This window comes from Zootoca vivipara, chromosome 1 (genome assembly GCF_963506605.1).
Source record: "Zootoca vivipara chromosome 1, rZooViv1.1, whole genome shotgun sequence".
Classification (NCBI taxonomy): domain Eukaryota; kingdom Metazoa; phylum Chordata; class Lepidosauria; order Squamata; family Lacertidae; genus Zootoca; species Zootoca vivipara.
Window position 1 is genome coordinate 9,895,451 of NC_083276.1, and position 13,837 is coordinate 9,909,287.

General features: G+C 49.1%; 1 protein-coding gene across 2 annotated transcripts in view; it reads left to right on the forward strand.

Annotated features, from left to right (window-relative positions):
• The first annotated feature begins 1,668 nt into the window (after positions 1–1,668).
• Positions 1,669–13,837, forward strand: part of MTHFD1 (methylenetetrahydrofolate dehydrogenase, cyclohydrolase and formyltetrahydrofolate synthetase 1) — a 62,309-nt gene continuing 50,140 nt past the window's right edge. The window contains exons 1-4 of one of the 2 annotated variants that reach the window (XM_035104499.2): positions 1,669–1,880; positions 10,159–10,243; positions 11,426–11,485; positions 13,211–13,264. In XM_035104499.2, coding sequence (XP_034960390.1) covers positions 1,840–1,880; positions 10,159–10,243; positions 11,426–11,485; positions 13,211–13,264 — 240 coding nt within the window. In that variant the 5' untranslated portion in view covers positions 1,669–1,839. Of the gene's footprint in view, positions 1,881–2,027; positions 2,051–10,158; positions 10,244–11,425; positions 11,486–13,210; positions 13,265–13,837 lie in introns of those variants that run through there. The other variant, XM_035104508.2, reaches the window with a different exon arrangement.

Consider the following 13,837-nt stretch of genomic DNA (forward strand, 5'->3'; position numbering starts at 1 on the left):
TTTTTGTATCCATTCTTCCTTTGCTGGGACTTCTGCTTCTTTCCATTTTGGGACAAGTAACATTCTTGCCACTGTAGCAGCATACATGAATAAGATTCTATACAATTTAGGTAGTTCTGTCCCTATAGTTCCCAAAAGAAAAGCTTCTGGTTTTTTGTTTTGTTTTGTTTTACAAACGTTATTTTAAACATCCTTTTCAATTCATTATATACAGTATATATCATTTCCCGTTTGTTTTTTTAACATTATTAGGAGGACCTTATTTTATTTATTAAATTTATCTTCCACCTTTCCTCTCAAAGGAGCCGAGTGTCAAAGAACAATCGATAAAACTTTGGCTGCAGGAGTTGGCGGAAGGAGGCATATAAGGCACCAATCCAACTACCTTAGGGACTCCACTCCGCATATGTGTCGGGTTTATGCCTTAGCAGTTTCTTCTCCTGAAGATATACCGTAAGGCAGTGGCGACTTAGGATCAGAGGTTTCCTTCTCCTAGATGGGCTACCTTCTACAGCACATTCAGAAAACCAAATCTTAACCATTGGACCCACGATTTGTCTCATCTGCTCAATCCACTAGAGCCTGTCTTTGCACGCAGGGAAAGTTCCTAACTCACCGAGGGTTGTGACCCATCGGCCACCCTCACCTGGTTTAGCCGGCCAGTTGAAGCTGTTCCTGGGGTGTGTCCACTTTTGCAGACTGACAGCTTCTAGGAGCCCCAGGTGAGAGCTGAGTGCAAGGTGGGGATCAAAGGTGGACAAACTACCTCAGAAGGACCACGGTGTGTCCCCCACACCCTCCTGAACACCCCAATAAAACAATATTTTTATTTATTTAAAAAATCTTCCTTCTACAGGGATGGAGAACCTAAGTAATGTGCTTAGTCCAAGTGCAGTTTGCCCCACAGATGCCAGGGCAACTAATTATTTTCTGGGGCCACCGTTGCACCCCACAGGTCTTATCGTCTGGGCAGCCCAGGACCTCCAGACACACTGCCCAGATTTGTGTCCTGGAGAGGTCACGTGGGTGCTTCTAATGCTTTTTACTTCACCCCCGGAGGCGCACTCCATTGCCTCTAGAGACAAGACGGGTGCCAGCATACAATCTGAAGAAGGGACAGAGTTTTCCCACAGCTAAACTAGCTTGTGGCTTTTGGGGGGAATATGGGAGTCTAAATAAAAATGCCTTAACTGTCCCAGCGCTCAGACGGCGCAGCCTGAGTTTTTGAAGGCGGCAGCTCCAAAAGTCACGGGGAGCCCTTGGAGCGGCGGTCCCATGGGGGCAAAGCAGGATTTACCCCCCAGCACAGTAAACGCGCACAGGATCGGGGCTGGGTGAGCCTGCAGCAGTCAGGGGGTCCGACACAACCACCACCCTTCTTTCCACCCCGTGAGATCTCTTCGTCCAGATCGAAAGGCAGCGAGCCACCCAGGAGGAGGCGGAGGGAGACGGTTGCACTCGCTCGGGGGAACCGACGCACCTTGGATCGCGCACAAAGGGGCGGATCGGGGGCCTCGAGGGGGCGGGCGCGCCGGAGGAAGAGGCGGCCAGTCGCGTTGGAGATCCGCTGGCTCCCTCCTCCTCCTCCTCCTCCTCCTCCTCCTCCTCCTCCTCCTCCTCCTGCCTCCGCCCCTGGCGAAGAGGGGAGGGCGCGGGAGGGGATCGGCCGGGGTCGACCGGCCTGGGCTTGCGGGGGGGAAAAGAGGAAAAAGTTTCGCGGCCACGTGGTTGGCTCGTGCAGAGGGGTGGGGAGGGCGTGCCCGGGCCTCTTTTGACCCCCCGGCAGGCACCGTCGGGGCTTCACTGAGCGCAGGAGCTGCATTCGCCCGAGGTGTCGCCATGCCTCCCGCCGAGATCATCAGCGGCAAGGCCGTTTCCGAGTAGGTCGCCGCCGCCCCCTCGGGGCTTTGGGGAGGGCCGGGGTTTGCGCGCGGGGAGGCGGGCAGCGGGAAGGAAGGAAGAAGCCGCCCGCTGAAAGCGTGTGTGTATGCATCGCTCTCGGGGCCTGCTAGGGCGCACCTGGACTCGGTCCTTGCTGGCCGATGGGGCTGTAAGTGGAGGGGGGGAGGAGGTGTTTGGCGCCCCACTTCTCCAAGAGGGGCCAGCAGATCCCCTTAGGATGAAGGCTGCCGGGTTTGCTGCGCGCGTCCGGACAGGAGTCGTCCGCCACGCTGAGTTCCTCGGGACTTTTGTGCCACTTGGCGTAGATTTCACCAGGTTCATGGAAGGGACTGCGAGGAGCAGCTGCTCTTTTTTTCCCAGCAGGGGAGGACTCGAACCCACGACCGTCCGTGAGATGAAGAGTCTCGTGCTTGGAGGGAGGGAGCCCTCCCACGCAGACTGCCCCAAAGCCACCAACGTGCCATTTCCCTTCGCTTCCCTCCTTGCATGGAGTTGCCGTTCGTTTTAACTTTTTTTTTTAAAAATCGCCCGCCTTCCTCCCATCGCCTGGAGGCCAAAGGAGTGTCCTATGCCCAGTTCCCAGGTGGTCTCCCATCCAGGCACGGGTCAGACTCGGCGCGCTGTTGAGCCTCTGCAAGCTGGTGGCTTCATGGGACTGTAAATCGAACCCGAGGGCGGCCTTTTCCTCCAGGGCAGGGCTAGCCTCCCGTGGCGCTCTCCAGCTGCTGTTGGGCTGGCGACTCAGATCAGCCCCAGCCAGAGCAGGAATCGAACCTGCAACCTTGGCATTATCAGCGCCATACTCTAACCAATTGAGCTGCGAGATTCTTTAATTTCAGGGTCAAACAAGAGATTTCTGCATTGCAGAGGGTTAGACTAGAAATCAGGCAAATCCAACAGGTAGATCTTGCTCTACGGGTAGATCACTAGACACCCATGGTAGATCACAGGTAGATCACTGGCTCCCCCCATAGATGCTCAACAATTTCGGCTCAGCTAAAAAAAGCTCAACATTTTCTCCCTGCACCCCCCCAAAACGGGGCTTTTTCCTCCCTAAAAAAGAGCTCAACAACTTTCACCTGAAACCCAAAAAAACAGGGCTTTCTTTCCTAAAAAAGTTCAACAACTTTGCCTTGAAACCCCCCCCCCCAAAAAAAGGGGGATAGATCACTGCCCGTTTTTAACTCTGTGAGTAGATCGCAGTCACTTGGGAGTTGGCCACCCCTAGACTAGATGACCATCGTGGTCCCTTCCAACCCTACAATTCTATGATTTTACCCCTGCTCCAGGGGGTTTCCACCCTGAGGGTCGCATTCCATTCTGGGCACCATTTTATTTTTACTATTATCATGCATAGATAAAATACCTTAAAAGCATAGGGATAACTGCAATAAATCAGCACGGCAGCAACCCTTTCTTTAAAAGCAGTCTGTTCCCAGCAGCCCATTGGAACGTGAAGGTGGAAGGTGGTAGGACAGCAAGGAGGGAGCGAGTGGAGCTTCTCTAGGGAGGAAGTCTGGGAGCTGCCACCACCGAGAAGGCCCTGTCCTGCGTCCTCACCAAGCATCCTCATGAGGGTGGTGGGACCAAGAGAATAGATCATAACCAACACTTTGAACGATGCCCGGATATAGATTGGTACCCGGTGGAGCCATCGTACAAAGGGAGCCATTATGCTCCTTTTAGCCTTTGGCAAGCCATGCCTCAGTGCTGTGCAAGGAAGAAGGCAAAAGTGGCCAGAGCAGCGAATGTGGGTGCCACCTTTCTACAGCAGGAGAGCTGCATGTGCTCCTGCACCCTGTCTCTGTTCTCCGTCTACATAAAAAAGTAGTATTATCAGACTTGGAAGACACATTCCAGCCTGGCAGAAATACTGGGAGAGGACCATGGAGGGGTGTGACCTCGGGAGGAGGGCTGTGGCCTGCGGAGATTTCCAAGGGTCTTGTCTCCTGTCTCCCTTTATTGCTCTGCTGGCTTAATATTAACCCAGCAGCTGGTCCGGGACTGATTAACATTTGATTCCTTGATCCTGAAATCATATGTGTGTCTTTAAATCTTTGTCCTCTTTTGAAACCTTTGCTTTTAAAGCTCGCTTCTCTCTGGGGGCCTGGCTGAAGAAGCTGCTTTTAGTTTTATTCCCCTGTCATTGTACCTGCATGCTGAAAACAAAAAACAACAACAACCCTCACCTGTTAGATTTCTGCCTGTGCCCAGGAGGCTTGTTAGACCTCTTTGGAGTATGAGAGAGGGTTGGGGGAAATCTTGAAATTTCCCCTGAGAAGGGCCTTCTCGGTGGTGGCGCCTGCCCTGTGGAACACCCTCCCAACAGATGTCAAAGAGGAAAACAACTACCAGACTTTTAGAAGACATCTGAAGGCAGCCCTGTTCAGGGAGGCTTTTAATGTTTAATAGATTATTGTGTTTTATTTTTCTGTTGAAAGCCGCCCAGAGTGGCTGGGGAAATATTATTATTATTATTATTATTGAAATCTTTGTGCTGTTGAAATGATGGGGTGAGTGTTATATTGGATTCCACCAGGAGTGTTGCCATTGTCCCTCAGCCTCTTTTTCTGAAGCTCATCACTACCCTCCTTGTGTGCAGGGGTGCATTGGAGCTGAAAATTATGCAAACCATGGGATGCTGCCTTCAGTCCAAGCCAGGGTCAGGGGTGATGGGAACTGTAGTCCAGCAACATTTGCAAGGCCGCAGGTTCCCAGTCCTTTATATATATATATGTGCTTAACTCCCATCACCCCTGACCATTGGCAATGCTGGTTGCGGCTTGTGCTGTTGCCATTGTTTATTGATTTGTGAATTGGACATATACGTCCCTAGGCAATTTGCAGGCAGGGAACTGTAGTTTAGTTTAAGGGTGCTGGGACTTATAGTTCCACGAGAGGTAAACTACAGTTCCCGTGATTATTCAGGGCAAGTCATTGGCTTTAAATGTATGGTGCGTGATGGTTGAGCGATGTGGACTGCTTTAATTTAGTGGGGCTGCTTTCATTACTGCCGCTGAATCCATACGGGTTGACCTTCATGTGTCAATTTTGCATTGGAAACAGATAACTGGCATCTGATCCAGCTGCCTTCCCCCCCCCCCCAGCTCACCAACCAATTGCACAATTTTAAGGCAGCGCTGGAAGTGGAAAGACAAGGGAGCCAGCAAAGCAAACAGCTTCAGGCGAAAGCATTGCACTACAGGATCTGGGCCTGCATGAAATTTAACCAGGGAGCCCTTGTAGTTTCATCTGTAGTTGTAGCATCTGGTTGAACTGAGAACTAAAAAAAAAAGTCACTTGATCCAGGGACAGCCCACATATATATTGGCCTGTTTCAACTTCTTTTTCTTAATGGTGACATGGACCGTTCATGACGTCAGAATATTATTCACAACTGTAAGCAGGGCAGTGGGGTGGGGGTAAGTGAAGACAAGCGACAACAATGAACTATAATATTGTTCACCGCTCTTCTTCAGGCTGCACAGGAAAAGCATTTTGGTTCCTGAAATCCATTTTGATTGTGCAGATAAAATATAACGGATAGAATTCTTCAGGATGTGTTATTAGTGTGTGAAAAGGATCCCTAGGCATGCACCTCCAAATAGTGGAGGTATCAGACGCCACCCTAGCCCCCTGGCACCTCACTCGGTCACAAGAGGCCGATAGCCAGGTGCAAAATGTGAATTTCAAAAACTGCCTCCAGGTGTTCTGGACTACAACTCCTGGCTGGCACTGATGGGAATTGCAGTCCAAAACATTTGTAGGATACCCAAGTTGACGAAGTCTGTAGAAGCGTGAAACCAAGAAGTAAATGTTGCAGCAAATGCTATTGCTACATTGATTGTGCCACAATAAATCTGTATGTCTTTTCCAGTTGAAACAAAGTTATTTAATATACATTAATATAATATTTGATATACATTGCTGTATCTGATTGCACGCTATCTTGCTGAGATGCAGGACAGACCAAAGAAAGTACTTTGCTCCCAGCTTTTTGTTTACTATCACATTTACGTCCCTCCTTTTCTCCATGGAGCTCTGGGTGGTGTGGATGGTTCTTTGGCCCTCTCCATTTTACCCTCAAAACAACCCTGTGAGGTAGGTTAGGCTGAGAGGCTGTGACAGAGCCATGGGTGAGCGTCATGTACTGAGGGCCACCAACTTGGATGTCTTTAAAAGAGAATCAGGCACGATGGCTATGTTCCTGTACAAAACCCAACCTCCATATTTGTAGCCCCGCCCACTTTGCCCCTGTCCCCGCCCACCTCAGAAAGTTGGACCTCAGAAGGTTGCCAAGACATAAATGCGGCCCTCACAAGAACAAAGGTTTCCCATGCTTGTATTAGGGCAAAATATGAAGAACAATAGGCTTTGTTTATTTGGGACAAGATAGGGGCATCTGTAATCTCTTGTACTGGGACTTTAGCCATTGCCTCCTGCCCCTAGCATGGCAGTCGAGGGAGATATTTTTGGTGAAGTATTAACTAGCTGACATTTAGAACAGATTGTCCTTATATGGCTCATCACAGAATCTGCCAATTGACTCTAAAAATTGTGAAACAAAAGTTAGCAGGGGAGGTGCTAACTGCTGACAGATTCACACGGTATATTTTTGCCGATTCATAGAATTGTGCAGTTGGGAGGGGTCCCTGAGGGTTATTTTATTTTATTTATTGAATTTATATACCGTCCTGGGCAGTTCACAGAATAAAATCAAGATATAAAACCACAAAATACATAATAAAAATAAAAACAACAACTCAGTAGGCTCCCCCCCTCAAAAACAACAACAACACATTTTAAAAGGGAATAGGATGTAAATCAGACCAACCAAAGGCCTGGGTTAAAAGAACGTTTTTCCTGGCGCCTAAAGGTGTATAATGAAGGTGCCAGGTGAATGTCCCTGGGGAGAGTCCAACACTGTCATCCAGGAATCTCAACTACAGCGTTCATGGCAGGTGGCCATCCAACCTCTGCTTAAACACCTCCAAGGAAGGAGAGTCCACCACCTCCCAAGGGAGGTTTTGCAGGCAAAGGACAAAGTATGATCTTAAGGGACAACAGCCGATCTGAACGGGCCCTGGGGAAAGTGTCTGCTGATGAAGAAGGGCTGTAGCTCTTTGGTGGAACATCTGCCTTGCATGCAGAAGTACCCAGGTTCAATCCCTGATATCTCCAGGTATTTGTTGTTGTTGTTGTTTAGTCGTTTAGTCGTGTCCGACTCTTCGTGACCCCATGGACCATAGCACGCCAGGCACTCCTGTCTTCCACTGCCTCCTGCAGTTTGGTCAAACTCATGTTCGTAGCTTCGAGAACACTGTCCAACCATCTTGTCCTCTGTCATCCCCTTCTCCTAGTGCCCTCAATCTTTCCCAACATCAGGGTCTTTTCCAAGGATTCTTCTCTTCTCATGAGGTGGCCAAAGTATTGGAGCCTCAGCTTCACGATCTGTCCTTCCAGTGAGCACTCAGGGCTGATTTCCTTCAGAATGGGTAGATTTTATCTTCTTGCAGTCCATGGGAGTCTCCTCCAGCACCATAATTCAAAAGCATCAATTCTTTGGCGATCAGCCTTCTTTATGGTCCAGGTATAGCTGGGAGAGAACCCTGTCTGAAATCCCAAGGAGCTGCTGCCAGCCAGTGCAGACACTACTGCGGTAGCTGGACCAATGGTCTTCACTTGGTATGCGAGAGCATCCTTTGTCAGTGGTCCCTGGTGGTGACAATGTTTTGGGTGGTGCTGGCAGCTGGCTCTAGCCACCCTTTTAATTTCCCACAATGCCCCAGATCGGGATTATTATGGGATATTTAAAGGGTGGCAAGATCTAGCCATCTGGTGCTTTTTCGAGTGCTGGACTAGCAAAGAAATTAAGTTTGGGGATTGGGTGTGAATCTGTGGTGGTTCTCCTAATCTGTCAGATCAGTTGGTGCCAGATCTGTGTAGCACACTCATTTCCTCCAGGTGGAAGTAGTAATTTACTTAGGTGTGAGTATTAACTTGTTTGCAGTCAGAAACGGATTTTTATCATCATCATCCCCCCCCCCGAAAAAAAGGGAAGCAAGTATCAAGCGCATTCCTATGTCAGCCTTTGCCAACCTGCTGCTCTCCAGATGTCAGAACTAGTTCCCAACATCTGGAGGGTGCCAGGTTGGGCAAAGTAAGAAGCAGAAAGCTGTAAAATCAAAGCAAAACACTTTTAAGCAGAGGTCAGTAGTTGAAGATCTGCATACTTTGTCAAATACGCTCTTTAATTAAAACCTTCTTTATTTACAACAGCAGTTTATGTTACCTGCAGCTGCACCCTGTGCTCACTAGATGGCATTGCAATGTGAGCATTATTAGTTCTGCAAACCGGCGTGCTGCAGTGCGCCTCAAGAGTAACTGTAATAGCAATTGGCGGAGCCATTTGATTTTGTTTTCGCTGGGGCTGTTATTTTTAAATCTCACTACTTTTAAATGCACAATGAATGTGCTTGACTTAATCTTTTTAGCTTGTGCCTGAACAGCTGTTGGAGACCAGCTATATATCATGAACAAGAAGCAGCTATTTATCCTTGAGGTCCTTACATATAGCACAGATGAGAAGGAATTGTGGTTTCTCTGTGTTGGCGTAGTAGCTCATTGTGTTTGCTTTTCTGTTCCTAAATCGGCCGGCGTGAGAGCCAGCGTGGTGTAATTTGAGAGCCAGTGTGGTATTTTGGTTAGGGTTTCTGACTAGGACCTGGGAGAGACCAGTTGGCCATGAAGCTCACGGGGTGGCCTTGGGACAGTCACTGCCTCTCAGCCTGACCTACCTCACAGGGTTGCTATGGGAATTACACGAGGGGGAGAACCCTGTGCCTCCTTGGAGAAAAAGGCGGGATGCAATCAATAACAAATCACGTGTTTATGCGGATGTTTCCTGTGAAAATGCATGGATTTCCTTGCTGCCTCTTGAAAACTGCTTTATCTGTGATTGGACCTTGGCATCTTGGAATCCATAGCTCCGTGACAGAGCATCTGCTTTGCATGTAGAAGGTTGCGGATTCAATCCCCAGCATCTCCCTGGAGAGCTGCTGCCAGTCAGTGTGGACAATACTGAGCTAGGTGGACCAAAGGTCTGATTCGGAATAAGGTGTAGAAGATTAATTCCCCGTGTCTGCAGTCATGGGATTGTTGTCTATCACATGACGATGTATGTTTTTCACTCCACAGAGTGGGAAGTGACGGAGACAGGATGTTTGTGTTGCTGTGTTCCGTGAAGTGGGACTATTGTCCTTTGTTCTTTCTCTTTGCTGCCTGATGCTAGAGGGGGGGAGCCATGTTGCAGTGCTCCCTGTGTGTTTATATGTAAATAAAGTAGATCAGCCAAATGCCCTGAGTGCTCACTGGAAGGACAGATCGTGAAGCTGAGGCTCCAATACTTTGGCCACCTCATGAGAAGAGAAGACTCCCTGGAAAAGACCCTGATGTTGGGAAAGATGGAGGGCACTAGGAGAAGGGGACGACAGAGGACGAGATGGTTAGACAGTGTTCTCGAAGCTAGGAACATGAGTTTGACCAAACTGCGGGAGGCAGTGGAAGACAGGAGTGCCTGGTGTTCTATGGTCCATGGGGTCACGAAGAGTCGGACACGACTAAACAACAGCCAAATGCTGAGTTGCTGAGGTCCGTTACGCAAACCGAACACTCTGCAGATCCCTGAGTGTGCTGATGTCTGTTGGCATCAGTCGCTGTGATGTTCGAGCAGAAGAAAGCTTTTGAAGCTCCCGAACAATCAACCAGGAGGGAGGGAACATGCCAAGGTCCTACTCATGTGTAGGACGACTCCTAACATTTCCACGCAACCTTTTTCTGGGTTCTTGCCTCACTGTGTACAGTTTTGCTTTGTCACAATTTTTCTATCCACCTTCATGCATTATGGCAGCTTTCCCCAACCTGGTGCCTCCCAGGACTACACCTCCCATCACCCCGACCATTGGCCAGGCTGGCTGGGGCTGATGGGAATTGTAGTCCACAACATGGAGGGCGCCAAATAGAGGAAAGTTTCCTCTATGGGCTGAGGTAGAAAAGTAGTCAGGAGGAGTACCCCATTTCCCACTTTCGCGATGAATAACATGGGAAAATCGGTTCCAATATTAAGTCTTCCGGAAAGTTACAAGTTGGTTTGAACCCTGGCACATCTGTTTGGAGCTCCACTTCTCCTAGCTTTTCCTGCATCTGGATTTGTGACCGCTGCCTTTCTTTTCTCCCTCCGATCTCTTCCTTTTTTAGGCAAGTGAGGCAGAGGCTCAAGAGCCAAGTGGCAGAAATGAAGGCGAAAGTCCCGGGCTTCAGACCAGGCCTTGCAATTCTACAGGTTAGTGGCTACCGGTGTATCTACAATTTTTCAGATTTGTTTTCATCTAAAGCAGAGGCTCACGTGGTCAGACGTTAAAGCAGCCTTCACTCGCTTCGATGTCCTCCAGATATTTTGGGCAGAATTTCACGCAAATGCAATTTTTCTGTATTACCGTGTTTCTCACATTTTAAGACGTGCCTATAAAATAAGCCATGGCACGATTTTCTGGAGGCAATAAAATATAAGGCATCCCCCCAAAATAAGACGTACTGGGGCATTGTTAGTGGCGGGAGCAGGTCTGCATGGCGCTTCTGCAGCGTGCGCCTCGCCAAGCCCCGACTGGGTCGGGACTCGGCGCGCCGCGCACTGCTATCTTTACCGGGTCCCGCTCAGTCGTGGCTCGGCGCAGCGCACGCTGCTGTCCTTGCTGGCTCCCGCTGGGTCGGGGCTCGGCGCAGCGCGCACTGTGCCGAGCCCCGACTGAGCGGGAGCCGGCAAGGGCAGCAGCGCGCTCCGCACCTAGCCCCGACCCAGCAAAACTCTCTGAAATCTTAATACCAGTAAAAAATAAAAAAGCTTAACAAAAAAAATAAGACATCCCCTGAAAATAAGCCGTGCTGTGTTTTTTGGAGGAAAAATAAATATAAGACGGTGTCTTAAAATGTGAGAAACACGGTATATATCTGAAACTTGGGCATAGACCTGTCTGGAACGATGTAGTCCGTGGCCACTTTGTGTCTTGAAATACCACTGGTTATCTGCGAAGCAGTCTTGGGGAGGAGGAAATTAAAATTTACCGGGGTGAAGGAAGGCTTAACCCTATTTGCTACTGCCCATTCCCCCAGTTGGAATTTCAGTGACCGAAGTGGACCGTAAGGAAGCAGGCGGTCCTTGCATAATGTGGGATTTGGTATGGGGGCCTGTTGTTGGTTGCCCCAAATCTGGAGGTCTGCTCATTTTGTGTGAGGTTCCCTCCTCCATACCACTGCACACCTTAAAGGAGGGTTCCATTTAAGCTTGGGGTGCGAAGAGACACCCTGTCGGTGGTTACACAAGGGGGGAGGGGAGAAACTTTTCCTTCATAGCTTTTCTTCCTTGAGCTAAGTTATCTTGGGAACCGAACCAAAAATAAAAAATAAACCAATACATTGCCACGTATCTGTGATTTTTTCTCTCTCCTCTCTCTCCCTCCCACTAAAGGTTGGTGATCGGGATGATTCAAATCTCTACATTAGCATGAAACTCAAGGCTGCTGCTGAGGTAACATTACCCACACACCCAAATAGCGTAGGATTCTCTGGAGTGTTTCATTCCCCCTTTTCACTTTGGCGTTGATGAGAAAGGCTGAGAGGCACAGTGGCTTTAATCTGGTGGACCACGTCAGAACTCAGGAAACAGTGACTCAGGGAGAGCACATGGGTGTTGTTTCATAATAATAATAATAATTTATTATTTATACCCCACCCATCTGGCTGGGTTTCCCCAGCCACTCTGGGCGGCTTCCAACCGAATATTAAAAACAGTACAGCATCAAACATTAAAAACTTCCCTATACAGGGCCGCCTTCAGTTGTCTTCTAAAAGTAAAATAGTTGCTTATTGCCTTGACATCTGCTAGGAGGGCGTTCCACAGGGTGGGTGCCACTACCGAGAAGGCCCTCTGTCTGGTTCCCTGTAACCTCACTTCTCACAATGAGGGAAGCGCCAGAAGGCCCTCGATGCTGGATCTCAGTGTCCGGGCTGAATGATGGGGGTGGAGACGCTCCTTCAGGTATACAGGACCGAGGCCGTTTAGGGCTTTAAAGGTCAGGACCAACACTTTGAATTGTGCTTGGAAACGTACTGGGAGCCAGTGTAGATCTCTCAGGACTGGTGTTATGTGGTTCCGGCGGCCGATCCCAGCCACCAGTCTAGCTGCCACATTCTGGATTAATTGGACTTTTCGGGTCACCTTCAAAGGTAGCCCCACGTATAGCACATTGCAGTAGTCCAAGCAGGAGATAACCAGAGCATGCACCACTCTGGCGAGACAGTCTGAAGGCAGGCAGGGTCTCAGCCTGCGTACCAGATGGAGCTGGTAGACAGCCGCCCTGGACACAGAATTAACCTGTGCCTCCATGGACAGCGGTGAGTCCAAAATGACTCCCAGGCTGTGCACCTGGTCCTTCAGGGGCACAGTTACCCCATTCAGGACCATGTGTAGCCGTGGTAGTTCTGCACTCCTCTCACCGTTCCTGGCTGTGACAGCGGCAACGTGGAAAGGATGCAGTATTAGGGGTGGAACGTTGTGATGGGCAACAGGATGGCCAATCTGCCTGGGGGAGTGAGTTCGAAACATGGGCCAGACCATTGCTCCATCCAGCTTGGTATTATCTGCACTGACTGGCAGCAAGATTTCAGATAGGGCACCTATCCCAGCCTTTCCTGGGGATTGAACCTTCTGCATCAATGGCAGTCGCTCTCGTCACTGAGCTGCACCCCTTCCCAGAACATTATGGTCTGCCACCAATCTGTGGCCAATGCCCTGATTCCCAGCTGCTTCAAATAAGCACCTCCACGGAAAGTCACAGTGAGAAAGGAAGAAAGACAAAATGAATATTATTTCTGTTTATATCCCAAGACCAGGGAGAAGAGGGCAAATTGGAGACATGCTCTTGCCGTCGCACACTGCCTTGTTGGTGGTGGACAGCTGAACCACCTTCACATCACAGCGTGAGAAGACGGCGCATGTCTCCTGGTTGCCTTGGCAACGTGTTTTGCTGCCCAGTGGGCAAACACTTTCCCTCTCTGGAAAAGTTGCTCAGAGCAAGGTCCCTTTTTGTGCATCTGGCGAGGGAGAAGAAGGCAGCCAAAGGTTTCGGCTCAGTTCCGCCATCTCTTTCCTGAGCCTGCCAGATTGAGAAAATTACTTGGCTGCTTTTCATCTAATCACATCGCAATTCATAGAGTCTTAATGATTTCTATTTTGTTCTGTTTTATTTTCCAGATCGGGATCAGTGCCAACCACATCAAACTGCCAAGCACTGCAACAGAAGCCGAGGTAACCCCATTTTGCTTTACCAATCTCTCTATGGTTTCACAGGGAGATCCTGTTGCGTTTGCTAGATCACGGTTTCTTCTGAAAGTGCCTCATCGATTCGTAAAGCTGCTTCCTGAGATCTTTTTCAGTTGGAGGTCCCTGGGATTGAACCTGTGACCTTCCTGTCATCTGCTATTGTGCTATGAAGCTCCATGTTGGGAGGTTCAGAAGAGAGAACGATTCTATGAGATACAAAATTAGAGTGTTGAAATATACCATCTTGTTGTCTAGTTAGGTAATTTCCTGCTTTCATACAGAGGAGTTACTTATAAACTTCCTCAGGGATGGAAGTGAGAGCGACCCTCAGACATTAGTGGATAATTCAAATATTTTAATGGACATAAGTGTGTTCATCCTCCTGTGACCCCCTCCCAAAATGCCCCCTCTCAACTATACACATGTACCACATATAGGAAAAAAACGGAGAGAGAAGGTTCAAAACAGCTCAATGAGGACTAGCATGATGGCTTAGCATGCTCAGTAGGCGCAGAATGCTGACAGATGTGGGGAGCAGTGGGGAATAGAAGGAAGGGA